General features: G+C 38.2%; 1 protein-coding gene across 1 annotated transcript; it reads right to left on the bottom strand.

Annotated features, from left to right (window-relative positions):
* Window positions 1-916: 916 nt before the first annotated feature.
* Window positions 917-14,707, bottom strand: LRRC8B (leucine rich repeat containing 8 VRAC subunit B). Its single transcript, XM_072419910.1, is given in 4 exon segments — window positions 917-3,857; window positions 5,670-7,808; window positions 10,455-10,565; window positions 14,683-14,707. Coding segments are annotated over 2 exon segments (2,388 nt in total). The 5' UTR covers window positions 7,791-7,808; window positions 10,455-10,565; window positions 14,683-14,707; the 3' UTR covers window positions 917-3,590.
* Window positions 14,708-14,920: the final 213 nt, after the last annotated feature.

Raw genomic sequence — 14,920 nt, forward strand, 5'->3', positions numbered from 1 at the left:
CTAAAAGCGGTAACCCCAGGCCACACTCTGGGTAGCTAAAAACATTAAAAAAAACACTTACCTGGTCACATTGGCCTCCTGCTTGTCAGATCCCATCCTCGGGCTGGGTCCTCTTCCTCCGATCTTCCGCCGGCAAATGCACTGACGTTCCCCGGGAGTTCCCAGTGACATCGGTGCTTGCCTTGATGCGTGCAAGAGGCGCGGCGGGAAATTTAAATTATTTTGTATTGGATTCAATATAAAATACCTGTATTAAATCCAATACAAAGGAATCATTATAATATATATATATATATATATATATATATTAATTATACATGCTACTGTACAGTTATATTTCAGGTTTCAGTATTTTTATGCACCCTTTTGGCATAAAAATACTGACATAATTAGACCACCAGGGTGGTAAATAGAATGCACATGCCCAGTGAGGTCGGCACGCTTATCTTCCCCATTTACATCACCCGATCTCATGTCTGTGCAGTGCAAGATCAGGTGATGTACGAAGAAGGCGGAAAAAGAGGAAAGCAGATGGCGGCGCCCACCGCTTCCTCCGTGCCAAGATGAGGAGAACACCAGTAAAACGCGGGACCCGATCCAGAAAACCTGGCATCTGCAAAGGTAAAGGCGTCTTTTTCACTTTAGATCTGCTTTGAAATTATTTCCTTCAAAGCCAATCACCTGAACATTATTCATAATAAAAATGAAATACTGAATTTGTTCAAGGCTATGGCTGATTTATTCTAAACTGGTGAAGTCCTATTTTTAAGACTTGGTATCAGCAGCCTGTTCACTTTATACGCTATTATAAAATTTCAACATAATCACAGAAAGAATCAAAGAAAAAGTGTGGTTCAAGTAAAACATTAATGGATGATTAAGATTTATGTAGGCCATTTATGCAAAGCTGTGAGGATCCTTTTAAATACAGTTCTTTCATTTAAAAAAAAAAAAGAAAAAAAAAATTAACTCGAAGATCCACAGTTGGAGTTTTTCTTGTAAGCTCAGAATCTGGTAGAGCCCAACAAAAATTTTTAAATCTTCACAGTCATTAAAAGAAAAAACATTATATCAGATTTGCTTACATTACCTTTACGTGAACATTATGAAAAGTGAGAAGAACATAATTTTCATGAAAGAGATCTTTCATTTTATAATACTTTCATAAAATAGAGTAATAGGTCTGAGAATTTGGTGGCATATTTAGCATATTTTGAAATAGGCTGGTGGCCCCGTTTTCTGATTTTATGGTAAAAGGTTGGAGAGTTACCATAATACCAAAGCATAATTGGACCATATCTAGTTCAGGTTCATGCCAGCAGCCTCATCAGCAGTCACTATAATTATAAATAAAAAAAGTAAATTCAACTTCAAATAATGTGTTTGAATACCTATTCACTGATACTAATACAACATTGATTTATGGTATTAAAAAGGACTGATATGTTGACAGCAAGCCAGTAGGTACAATGGTTTCTCAGCTATCAATTTAAAAAAAGTATGAAATACAATTTTAAGGCTTTGCAAACACATCAGATGATTCTGGCTTGATACAAACGGTTGGGCTTGTCTCAGACAAGAACTTGACATGCGTACAAAGGTTGCCGGACATCTTTCTTACATCTGTCCTGACAGATTTATAAAAAACTACAATACAAGTCAAGGGAAACGAGATCAGTGGGGTGCCACTAGCTCGTTCTCCCCCCCCCCCCCCCATAGTACATTGCTTCTTCGTTCATCTGTCACTGAAAATGATCAGTAAAGATTGTTTCCAGTGACAATAATTAAACAGGTGCATGCTGCCTAGGAGGTCTATTTATAAAGTGGTAAATCTGAAAATAACCGAAACATTGCCTGGTAGAGAATCTTCTAGGTCCATGTGTGTCACGACCTGGGAACAGGTTTGGAGACCAGTAGCTACAGCAACAAGCAAGTCCACTGGTAAATAAGCTGAATTCAGTACACGATAATTATGACAGAACAGGAACAAGGAAGAAGCATAGTCTAGCCAGGTTTATCATGTTTTGAGGCAAAGAATGATGAAGAGTGGTTGGTAATACAGCTGCCAAACATTGTACATGAACAGTGGTACAGGAGATGCAAAAGCAGCAGCAAGATATTGGCAGAAGCATATTAATCTAAATTAAAGGCATGGCTTAAGCAGGAAGTCTGGAGAAAACTGGGAAGTTCAACGTTCATCCTAACAATAGGTTTTAAGAAGAAATACTATGAGATCAGGCAGTTTTCCTACACTTCAGGGAGCTCAGTAGGAAAAGCCACTGCCAGACAAAGAATCAGCCCTGGGTTCCAGATCCTGACAATGGGCCTTATTTATTAAAGCTCTCCTGGAGGATGGATTTATTAAACATTATTTGCTTTTAGCTATTCCAGGTTTGCTGGAGAGTCTGGCAAGTGTACAGCGCTCGTCTGACGTCGTTCATGGATCTGTCTTGGTGGATCTATGAACAACGAACAGTCATAATACAAGTGAAGGGGAGAGAGAGTGCAACAGGGTGCGGCTCACTTGTTCTCTCCCTCCCCTCTCCATAGAGCAGAATGGCTCATTCATGCATCTTTCAGTCTTTTTTCGTTGGAAAGGATTGTGAAAGATCCTTTCCAATTATAAAAATCTAACAAATAATAAATATTTGTTCAGTTTTATGGATTACCCTTTTCATGTACAAGCTGGCTGTATTAAAAATGTATCTATATCATTTTGGAAAGTTGGAGTGCGATATTACAATATGGATATTACATGCTGCCTGTCCAAAAGAAAAACAAATCTATTATTTTGTTGGTCTGCTTTGATTGCAGCATGCCTTCACCATGGTATTGTTTTGATAAGGTTATACAACATCACAATGTTTAATCCTGTCCAGTTGAATTCATTTTTGGCTTAGATCTTAAATGGATGATTGGAGACCCAGACTGAAGCAAAGTCTTCTCCTGCGCATCGTAAAGATTCTCAGAGGAGTTAAGGTCTTTGTGGTGGCCAATCCATGCAAGACAATGGTGTCCCATGAATCCTGGCCTTCAGGAAAGAAAAAAAAACATATTCATATTCAGGTAGTCTGCTGACCTTATTTGTTTGGGCACAACATATTGCTGAAACTATGTCTGACCGACTGACGCAGCTCTAACCTTTCTGCGTAGTTAAATTCAAGTGGCCAGGCCGTGTATTTGGTGTTATTGATGCAATGGAGCCCTCTGAACACTTCTGGTCTTTTCTATCCCTCCATTTATTATTACAGTAACTCCTCCTTAATCTACTAATTTGGCAACTACCGTTATTTACGTCTTTATACTTTTAAGTGTTCTATTTAACATTTTTGTGAGATTAAAACAATTTTTTAGATGCAGAATGATTTAAAACCTGATAGTTGTTAATGATATGTAGTAAGGTCTAAAATCAGTCTACTTTACATGAGTTGGTTTGTTTTACCAAGAAAACAAAAGTGATGGCTAGACATAAAAAAAACATATCACTACTTTGAATTGAGAGAAAGTTTGTCATTTCTGTTATTTCATTTTTTTATGTTAAATTAACAAATCAAGAAAAGCACAATACTGATCCTTCACCTTCAAGCTGCTTATCTGTGAGAAGATTTGTAATTCTCCTTTGCATATAATGGGAGGGTATGTAAGACGTTGGTTTCCACAATAATGCAGCTTGGTTTCAGTGACTGGCAGGACTCGAGTTCAGGAGGAAGGGTTTCAATTTGGTTTCCTACCAGCTCTATCCTAATAAGGTTTGTCAGGTCTCCGACTAGTGGGGAAAGGCTGGTCAGGCTGTTCTTTCCCAGCAACAAATACTGAAGCTTGCTGCATTTAAACAGCCCATCTGGCAGTGTCTCAATCTAGAAAACAGACAAAAAAAAAAAGGAGAAAAGAATGTTAGTGACTATAGTCAGGCCGAAATATGTTTTGTTACCTCACATATATATTGGCCTCGGTGACAAAAAGTTACCAGCACATATCCGGTGAGTTTAATCTATCATGAACAGACCCCACAAGTGTGCTCCATTACATTGGCCTAAGCCAGGGGTCTGCAACCTGCGGCTCTGGACCCGCATGGGGCTCTTCAGCCTCCTTGGTGTGGCTCCCTTCGGCTGCCGCGGGGAGATCTCTGATGGGGGATCCCCTTCCTCTCAAGACACTGCGGAGGAGGGGGATTCCCTATCCGGTGTTCTAATGAAAAAAATCTGGGGGACACCTGTGACTAACACCCCCTAAAATTTAATTGTTAGGCTATCATCAGAACATAAAGAACTCTGCCCATCAAAAAAATCTACCGTTACACATTGCTGGAGGCACCTGAACCCCAATTTCTCTGGAACAGGAAGGGGGTACAGGTGAACAAAATTAGAGGTGCAAGTGGGGGACACCTGTGGCTAACACCTCCTAAAAACTCCACCATCAAAAAACCCCTACCCTGTTACACATTGTTGGAGGCTTCTAGCACCTAAACCCCAATTTATCTGGAAATGGGGGTACAGGTGAAAAAAAATTTGAGGTGCAAGTACAGGACACCTGTGGCTAACACCTCCTAGAAATTCATAAAAACTCTGCCTATCAAAAAAATCTACCCTGTTACAGATTGCTGGAAGCATCTAGCATCTGAACCTCAATTTCTGTGGAACGGGAGGGAGGCGGTACAGGTGACCAAAATAGAGGTACAAGTGGGGGACACTTATGGCTAACACCACCTACAATTGAATCGCTAAGGCATCGTCAGAAAATAAAGAACTCTGCCCATCAAAATAATCTACCCTGTTACACATTGCTGGAGGCTTCTAGCATCTGAACCCCAATTACTCAAGATTGGGGGGTACAGGTGAACAAAATTAAAGCTGCAAATGAGGGACACCTGTGGCTAACACCCCTTAAAATTTCATCGCTAAGGCATCGTCAGAACATAAAGAACTCTGCCCATCAAAAAAATCTACCCTGTTACGTTAGAAGCCTCCAGCTTAAAATGTAACAGGATGATACGTTAGAAGCTGGAGGCTTCTAGGGGCATAGTTCAGTGTTTAATTTATTTCAAAGTAGGCCTACACATGCACACTTGTTGTAACAGGTAAAATTAAAAAAATATTAAAACTTTTAAAAGTTTATAAACTGTGTTATGTTTTGCGGCTCCACTATTTTTCTTTAGTGGAAGAGGAGGCAAAATGGCTCTTTTGATAGTAAAGGTTGCTGACCCCTGGCCTAAGCTAATAGTACTTCGGGACAAAATGGTGCTTACACATCATTACATGAATGACATACTGTGTTTCTGTGTAATGATCGCCTAATACTGCTGGTAAAGAAGGTAGTAACAATACATCTAAAGTTGGGGTTTTCTTAATTGATACATTATAAAAATTAATAATGAACTTCCCAAATGAGTTCGCAAGTTCCTTACAAGGATCATGTAACAAATAGTCTAATAAGCAAATAATAAAATAACATTTTCACCACCCTATAGTATCCATGCTTAACAGGTAAAAAACTTATTTGTTCTGAAATACACAAGAATATAATGCCCGGGGCATGCTCCTGTGTCACTGTCTCTATCTAACTGTCATTTGCATATACACATATAGTGTTTAATTTGCCTACAGTAAATTGTGGCTATGTCACTATTTGTGAATTTAAAAGAAATTGTTTTTTGGTAAAAACATACTGACGCTATTTTTTGTCACGGCCAAATACTGGAGATTCCTTAAATGTTGGAGTTCCTCAGGGATGAAACTTAAGTTGTTGTAGCTGAGATCCAGGACACGCAGCTTGTTGCACAAAAATAGCTGAAGTGGAACCATTTCAATATTGTTATGGTTTAGGTAAAGCTGCTCTAAGTTGGCCAGTGCACCAATCTGAAGTGGAATGTAGGCGATAGAGTTGTGCCACAACTTTAGGCAAGTCAGTTTGTGCAGATGTTGAAAGCTAATAATTTCCTCAACAGTCTTAAAGTTATTTCCTCTAAAGTCAATTTCTTTCAGTTCAGTTAAGCTGAAAATGGAATGTGGAATTCGCTCCAGATCACAGTTGATTAGTTCTAAGCTGGTGAGATTTATCATCTTTTTCAGACTTAATAATATCAACAGCCTATTTCCTTCATTATTAATGCTAAGTTTCTCAAGAAATGGCAACATGTCAGTAACTACAGGAGGAATCCGAGGAACACTACTCTTCAAAGAAAGGGTTGTCAGATTCTTCAGGTCCTGAAGTCCTTCAATTTGTGCAAAGCTGTTATTATCAAGAAGTCCTGCTAAATACAGTTCTTTCAGGTTCTTCAAATGAAAAATCCAAGATGGAAACTTCTCAAAGGAAGTAAACTTCAGATGCAGAGTTTCAAGGTTCTCTGCTAGAAAGCTCAGGGCTTGTAGATCCACAGTAAGAGTTGAATGGTAAATATGAAGTTCCTTAAGCATAACCAGCTGAGTAATCATTGGCGTCAGTTTGGCATCTGCTATGAGTTCCAACTTCATAACTTCTATTTCATTGAGTTCAAAGACATTGTCTGGCAACCCACTCAGCATGAAAAGATGAAGTTCTACTTTGTCCTTAGAACTCCGGGTTAGCTTATTCCGCAGCATCTCCACCGTCCATTCATTGTTCAAGTTAATCTGTTTCAGTTTATTCTCACTAACCTCCGACAGAAATATTGAGAAGCGTTTGGAATAAAGGGGATCATACTGGTCAGCCAGGTGAAGCATAAATGCAAAGTCATTTTGGACATCTGGGATATCACTGTAATTGCTCTTTTCTCTGACTGCTTCAAATGAATACTGTTTTAATGAACTTCTTACCATCCACCACAGACTATAAAAACAAGCAAACGCATACAAAAACACAAGGAGAACATAAAATGTTGCCAAAACCTTGAAAATTGCAGCAAGAGAATAAACACACTGATATCTGTTGTACCCTGTAAAAGCTTGAATATCCACTATGCAGTCAATTTCAAACGTTATATGCATTAAAAAATATGAAACGTAAGTAATAATTATTATTAGTGCAATCACTTTTACAATAATCTGTTTCAGGTATAGCCTGTAGATGATGTCTTTTTGTTCAACATGAAGGCGAAACCGGCGTACTTTTTCAAATAAAGCCTTGGCTTGCTCTCCTTCTTTTTTGTCTAACACACCTGAAGCATCGTCTTCTACTGCAGTGGCTTCGACCCCCGATTGTAGGGGTTGTTTCCCAGTGTCTGTGTCTTCGGCATTGGAAGATAAGGAAGTCAGTAGGCGTGACCTTTTACGTGTCTGGTTAATCACAGTTTGTTCTGCAACAGTCTCTGATAAAGCTCGGGTTGTCCAGGGGGAATCAAAACATTTATACAGAATGGAAACAAAATGTTCCAGTCTGGAGCTTGTGCTTGGGTAGTGAAGCCAGAAATTGCTGCAGATGGCAAATATAATAGTATGAAGAAACACCAGTTAAGGGAAAAATTTTGTAAACCAATGGAGCTGTTTTTCATAGCACACGGCATCGATATAAGAATACTGTTGGCGGTCCAAATCAGTCTGTATTCCTGTTGCATTACCCATTTTTTCATAGGAACCAGCTGGCACATGAATTCTTTTGATTACTTGCTCTAGAGGATGTGTACACTGATTGTCCACTTCCGCTTTGCAGGGAAGACAAAGCATACGGCTTTGTGTAAGTTGTAATGCACCTGCCAGAACAGCAATCATCAACATGACCATTGTGATGTAATACCAAAACACGTCCCACCATGGCTTCAGAATGTGATAGGAGTTCTGGGCGTCCGCCAAAAACCTTAACTCTGTTACCGTTATCATGGCTCCAAGCTAAGGTAGCTGAAACAAAGAAAAAAACCTACAATTAATGGTTTCTTAGAGAAAAGATAACGCGTTACATTTATTTTTTAAAAAATGTTCTACCTTGTCTTTTTGACATGACCATTATTATGACTATGCAAAATGGTACATAGAATAGAAAGAAAGTTTTTTTTATAAATAGCCATTCAAATTGAATAACACAGGTGGGGGAGGGGGTGATCTGTCTTTGCTCTAATGCAGTTATATGTCTGTAAGTTATCTTACTGCCCCAACTTATGGCTGGACAGCAAACTTCCCGAAGATAGCACAGTTTAAACATATTTTGCTGTCCTCTCTGTTCTCCAGTTTTCTGACAGAACATTGAAAGAGCAGGGACAGATTGAGGAGACCATCGATCTGTTCCCTGTTTAGTGTGTTCTTTGTCGATACAACTGCTTGTAGATAAAATGATTGGCTCCAAGTCCTGCCCCCAGCCTAAGTGCTATAGTATAAGTATAATAGTATAGTATAATCTGAGCAAGATGCTGAGAATACCGGTAAGTCAAATTTTGGTACACTAGTTATTCTTTTTAAATTTATTAATTACTGAGTTAGTAATTAAAAGTAAGTAATCTATAACTGGTGAAGGTCAGTCCATATGCATATTTTACCTTCAGAAATGTCTTGGCCCTCTCACCCCAAGATGCTGATGCAGGCATTTCAGCCATGCAGTCCACCAAAGCCATAAACATACAACGGTCCAGTCATTGGAAAATGTATTTTTATATCATAAATGTATTTTGTAAGATCATAACTTTGTATGCTACATACAGAAAGGGTATTTCTGTAAATGTTTGTTTTCAGTGAAAATCTGATGATTGTACTGCTGTGTTTTGGTATAACTCACTGATCCACCCTGCCAAATCACTGAATGACCGACAGATGAGGACTACTGACGCTTTCTGCTGGGGAGGATGCAGCTAGGCTCCTCCAGTTTGTCCTCCCCTCTCCATAGAGCTAACAGCATTGTCTGTACAGTGCTTGCTGGTTCCTGAAAGCAATCACTAATTATTCCCAGTGGCAATGTATATATGGTTTGGTGATCTATTGTTACTCCTGAAGTCCAAATGTATACAATAATTGAAAAATGAACAAAGACAAGTACTGAATTTCTAGCATTACTGGTGTTCCCTCATTTTAGGATTACATTTATCCTCAAATTACAATTTATAAGTAAATCTGTGTTTGTGTTTAACACAATTCTGTAATCTTTCTTTCAGCCCTTTCTAAAATTTACACCCAAATATGCTGCTACTTTTACAGCTAGAGGAGAAATATATTTCTTTACCAATGTTTGCTTACAAAAAAAGTGACAAGTGAAGGAATAGCCCGGAAGGGAAAGGAGAAAAGGGCAAATAGAAAGTGATTTACAGGAAGTTTTATAACATTCAGAGTAATAAAATACATCTTAAATACACAAAAAAGACATTCAGTGCTACTAATCCTTTCACCCCAGAATAAATCAGTCTATGCACAGGACTGCTTCTGTTTGCTGAATACAGCATTAAATAACCAGTAAATCCAAACCCCAAAGCTCAAAAAGCAATTAGGAACTTTTACAGACATATATGGGAAAATGCAAATACCTGTACATAAATGGAAGAAACTACTGTCCATGGGGTCTGTATATAAAAAGTGTCTAATTGATAACAAAGCACCACTTCCTTGTTCTTCACAATTTCAAAACAGATTGACATTTGTAACTTAAATTAATAATGGATTTTGTAGGGAGGGGATCAATGCTGGTACCATAAGGTGTCTGGTTTGCGAACATGGAAAGGAAAATTCAATAAAGTTCCCTATAATGCTCTATGTTGGCAGCTATAGTAAGTTTTAGTAGATTACAACTGGCTGCATTATTGTATGTGCTTGCAGGACAAGTAATTTGTGTAATGCAAAATATCATCCCTCATCTATTACTTTCATTGCACAAATATTTAGTTTCGGCAGTAAACAGTCAATCATAGCATAACACAGGTAACACAATACAATACCACACCTTGTCAGGTGTGGTATATAGGCTATGGACATAGAAGCACAGTTTTATACTAAAGCATCCTTGGAATAGAGCTAAAGCCAAACCTTTTTTTTTAGTTTTGTAATATTTAGTTGCATGTAATAAAAAGTGTTACCTCCACATGGGTAATGTGATCAATCAGAAATAGATTGAGAAGTCTCAAAAAAACAAAAAAACACCTAGCAGATATTCCTATGAAAGAATTGTAATAAAGGGAAACAGGTTATAAGAGATAACCTCTATTCTGAATTTCTAAGGCCTCACTAATGGAAGTCACAGATCCCAAACAAGAACAGCCAGTAAAGTCAAATGCAGATCTGTATTCTTGTTCAGAATCCGTGTCACAATGATCAATACTGGCAGTCCCTATATTTAGTTTTCTTTAACTTTTGAAAATACAATCCTATGAAGCATGTGATGTGTCCTGTAGTAAACTTTACAGATATGCCCATGCCACTGTACTTGTGTTGGTCACAGCTGTCTTTAGTATGCAATAATGTCCGTGCAAGCCAAGAGTCATTACAGTTCAATTTCACAGACACGGCTGTTCTATGTAAACTCAGTTGTGCCTTTTAGTCTTAGTAATAAGCTGTTGTGAATACACCTACCTGCACGCAGCTATAAAGCTAAATGAATGGTGTTCAATCAGGGGGTCTGCATCTTTTAACCAGCCTCAGCCTCTTCATCTCTGCTTTCATTCGGGTGCCATCTTTATCCTCCTGAAAAAAAAACATGTAAATTGTTGGAACATGGAACAAAATATGTTGTTTTGTAGACACACAGCAATTAGGAAATACAGACAAGGGATTGGCAAATGTTTTAGTTTTCTCCAGGCTCCTGTAATTGTAGAGAAACGCAATCACAAATGTATTCTGCTGCACAAAGTGCTGCACACAGACATCTTAATGACCACATTCAGCAGCTCTCTTAGGAAACCTGTACAGAAAGGACTATTGTTTCAGGAGCATTTGGATAATAATGAAATGAGATGGCATGCTTTTAGAAAGGATGGTGAAAGCTTTCTTAGGAAACTGTGCCCTTAAAGCAGACCTATCAATAAATAGAACCTGGCACACATGAAAAGGGTTTGAGGGAACTCTTCTACAAGTAAAAGGAAGGAAATTCTTACCTCTCCTGATGTCAGGTGCCTTTAACTCTCCTTTGTTATTGACAAATGGTCCCCATGGGTATAATAGGGAAACAACATTTCTGGAAGTGCCCATATCTTGGATCCCCTGAGGTTTTCACTGGTACTTCCTCTGACCTCAACATCCCTCAAAACTCAGTGGTGACATGGTGGTCAGGATGGAGAACCAATGAGTGCTTTAGGGGATCTAGATGATCGTCACTCGTCACACGTTAGTGATATTTTTCCCGAAAACCTGAGAATACCGGATTTCCCCTTCGAGTCATTACTCACACAAGTTGTAAATTGTAATGTACTGGCTTTGATATCCAAGTAGAAAAATCATGAAGGTTCTAAAGTCCTGCATGCCTATTCAGTGACTAAAACACTAAAGCGAGTATTCTTTGAACGACAGTTGGGCAAAGTGCATTTTCATAAGAGGTCAGCATTGTCAGGCCCATGACAGGTTTTCTTGCCCTCTTGGCGTCAAGGTACTGGTACAGTTGCTCTATTGCAGTGGATGCAAGCAGAGAAATACTATTATGTGCCATTTGGAGCATTTTCTACATACATTCAAAAAAAGTAAAGAATTACAGTTATGTATAAAGATGGAACCTGGATTGTCATAGCTTTGGGGTGCTTGGGGGAGAACCTGGATAGCAGTAAAAAACAAATTCTCAAACTCAGACCCCCCATCCATAGAGAGACACTTCTTGAACTGAGCTACTCATTTAAAGTTTTATTTTATTGATTTCAGCTTCTTTGATATTGTAACGTATATTTATTAGTTATAGTAATTCCTAACAAACATCGATCTGCTACTGATCTACATCTTTATCAGTCCAAAAAATAACAATCATCAGAAAAACATGACCTCCTCCAAGAAATAGATTCTGACCGATCAGCTCTGCAATAGTTTGTGCCAGAATGATACGGCTGGCGTCCTCCTGGATAATATCACAGATACATTTCAGATGTATTTCAGCCAAGATGCTCTGGGAAGAGCTGCAACATGGAAACAATTGAAATGATCCCACGGGAAAGATGTCTCGATGTTTTGTCTGTGAAAAACAAATGTTTATAGCAATGGTGCAGCAGCCCGAAATGAAACATGCTGGTATATTTAAGTGAATGCTATATATGCTAAATTTTTATGTATAGGGCAAGAAAGGTTGGCACTCACCTTACAGTAATATGTCAATGTTCCTTCTTGCATTAATAGGCTTTACTAACTAAAGAATGTGTGGTGAATAAAGCTAAATAGAGATAATGGATTACAGATGTCACAACAATTTAGGAATTGTAGCTACTTGGAAACTTTTGCATTGAAAGTACACTTTGGCCTTAAAGGAAATGTATTGAAAACAATATATGAAACAATACATACAGTATGAAAACAATACATACGGTACTGTCTTCTAAAAATGCTACGTGCTTGGCCACAGCTGCTATAAACCTACATTCCCCCAAATAACCAAACCTGCATTTTTCCGGCTTGCTCCAAGATCCTGAATTAGGAGGAGCGCTAAAAAAAAAACAGCCTCTCCTCCAACCACAGCGTTGTCTCAGTAGCTTTAGGCAGAACATACTGAATGGGGCTTCCATGCTCGCTCTATGCAGGACGGGGGCTTGATGGGGGGGGGGAGGTTTGGATGACTTGGAGAAGAAATCATTTGCTAAACACAGCTAAGGTTGTGGGTGATCTTAGGTTGGTGAGCTATTTCTGCAGCCTCTTGTAACTCCAATGACCAAGACAAACTCTGCAGTTGTTTCTTTTTGCATATCAAAGGACAGCTTGCTCCAGAAGTTAATGAATGTCTAGACTCCATAAAGTTTTCTTTTTTTGCTTTGTTTGTGATTAGCTCACAGTGAAGATATGTTGATAGATAATATGTTGAGACAAAAATCTGTCCTAATTACATTTATTAAAATAATGTACCTGTTCCGACTTACATACAAATTCAACTTAAGAACGAACCATATCGCATATGTAACCCAGGGACTACCTGTAAAAATTAGGTCTCCATTCTCAATTTTAAATCAGCCCAATTTTTCTATATGGTCCTTTGGGTACCTCAAGTAAACACACATTATTATACTCAGTAATCCTATGAGCTTTCATCTCTCCTTTATAGGCCTTTTATGTAAAAGTACTATTTTTTTTTTTTTTTTATACCTTCCTGGATTCCTTCCTTTTTATCATATTTGTGGTCAACAACAGATGCAATAGACATGGCAGTATGCATCACACCATATCTTTACCAAATACTTCCCTAAGTATGAAACCATCAAGTTCTTTAATTGTATGAAAATTCCATCAATCTTATCATTTACAGTCACACAAAAATCAATCACTTCATCAACATTCACAACAGAACTAGATCCACAAGTCAAATATACCCATATAGTATACAGTTAGGTCAATTTAAATATTTGGACAGAGAGAACTTTTTTCTAATTTTGGTTCTGTACATTAGCACAAATAATTTTAAATGAAACAACTCAGATGCAGTTGAACTGCAGACTTTCAGCTTTAATTCAGTGGGTTGAACAAAACCATAGCATAAAAGTGAAGAACTAAAGCCTTTTTTTAACACTATCACTTGATTTCAGGGGCTCAAAAGTAATTGGACAAATTAAAAAGCTGAAAATAAAACGTTCTTGAACTCATGGACATCACCAGATGCTGGGTTTCCTCCTTTTTAATGCTCTGCCAGGCCTTTCCTGCAGAGGCTTTCAGTTGCTGTTGGTTTGTGGGCCATTCTGTCCGAAGTTAAGTCTTCAACAAGTGAAATGCATGCTCAATTGGGTTCAGATCAGGTGACTGACTTGGACATGGAAATGATTCTGCAATCATCCACCACTGTTGTCTTCCGTGGACGTCCAGGTCTTTTGGTGTTGCTGGGTTCACCAGTGCTTTGTTTCTTTCTCATGACGTACAAAACTGTAGATTTTGCCACTCCCGATATTGTAGCAATTGCTTGGATGTTTTTTTTTCTGTTTTTGCAGCTTAAGGATGGTCTTGTTTAACCTGCATGGAGAGCTCCTTTGACCGCATGTTGTCTGTTCACAGCAAAATCTTCAACATTCAAACACCCCCCACCCCATCAAATCAACTCCAGGCCTTTTATCTGCTTACACCAGTCCATGAAATAGCCTTTGAGTCAATTATCCAATTACTTTTGAGCCCCTGAAATGTAGCGATTGTGTAAAAAAAAAAGGCTTTAGTTCCTCACATATTTATGCAATCTTTTTGTTCAACCCACTGACTTAAAGCTGAAAGTTTATTTGTGGCAATGTACAGAATCAAAATTAGAAAAAAGTTGTCTCTGTCCAAATATTTATAGACGTAACTGTATATAGTCAAATATACCCATTGTATATCAGACACCGAAAAAGAACTGAAACAGAATATTTCTCTATGCTACTCAAAAAAATCAGCAGAGAAAGAAAAAACACCGTCTCCAATAACCACAATACAGTGGTACCTTGGTAAGTCCTTAATCCGTTCCAGATCCTTGGACTCATACCAAACAAACTTTTCCCATAAGAAATAAAAGGAAAATGATTAATCCGTTCCCATTAAAAAAAAATCCTATTGTTATTGGGATATTATACATTGATGAGGTTGTATAAAATAAACCCTACTTAATACTAAAATACATAAATACAAAAGCAATTAGATGAAATAAATGAAAATTTTACCTTACCTTGCTGAGAAGAGTTGAGTGCCTACTAGGATGGTGCTGATAAGGGAGGAAGAGGAGGAGATGTTATTGTGTGGAAGAGGAGTCCGCTTCCAGTAAAACTTCAGGAATCTGAAATTCTGGTGTTTTTTCTCTTTCTCTTCTCTGTTTCTTTTCCCTACTTGGACCTGGTTGAGGATCTACAGGTTCAGGATCTTCAGGTTCGACTTTTACTAAAAATCTGTCCATAGAACTTTGCCGC

Source organism: Pyxicephalus adspersus, chromosome 8 (assembly GCF_032062135.1).
Source record: "Pyxicephalus adspersus chromosome 8, UCB_Pads_2.0, whole genome shotgun sequence".
Lineage (NCBI taxonomy): Eukaryota > Metazoa > Chordata > Amphibia > Anura > Pyxicephalidae > Pyxicephalus > Pyxicephalus adspersus.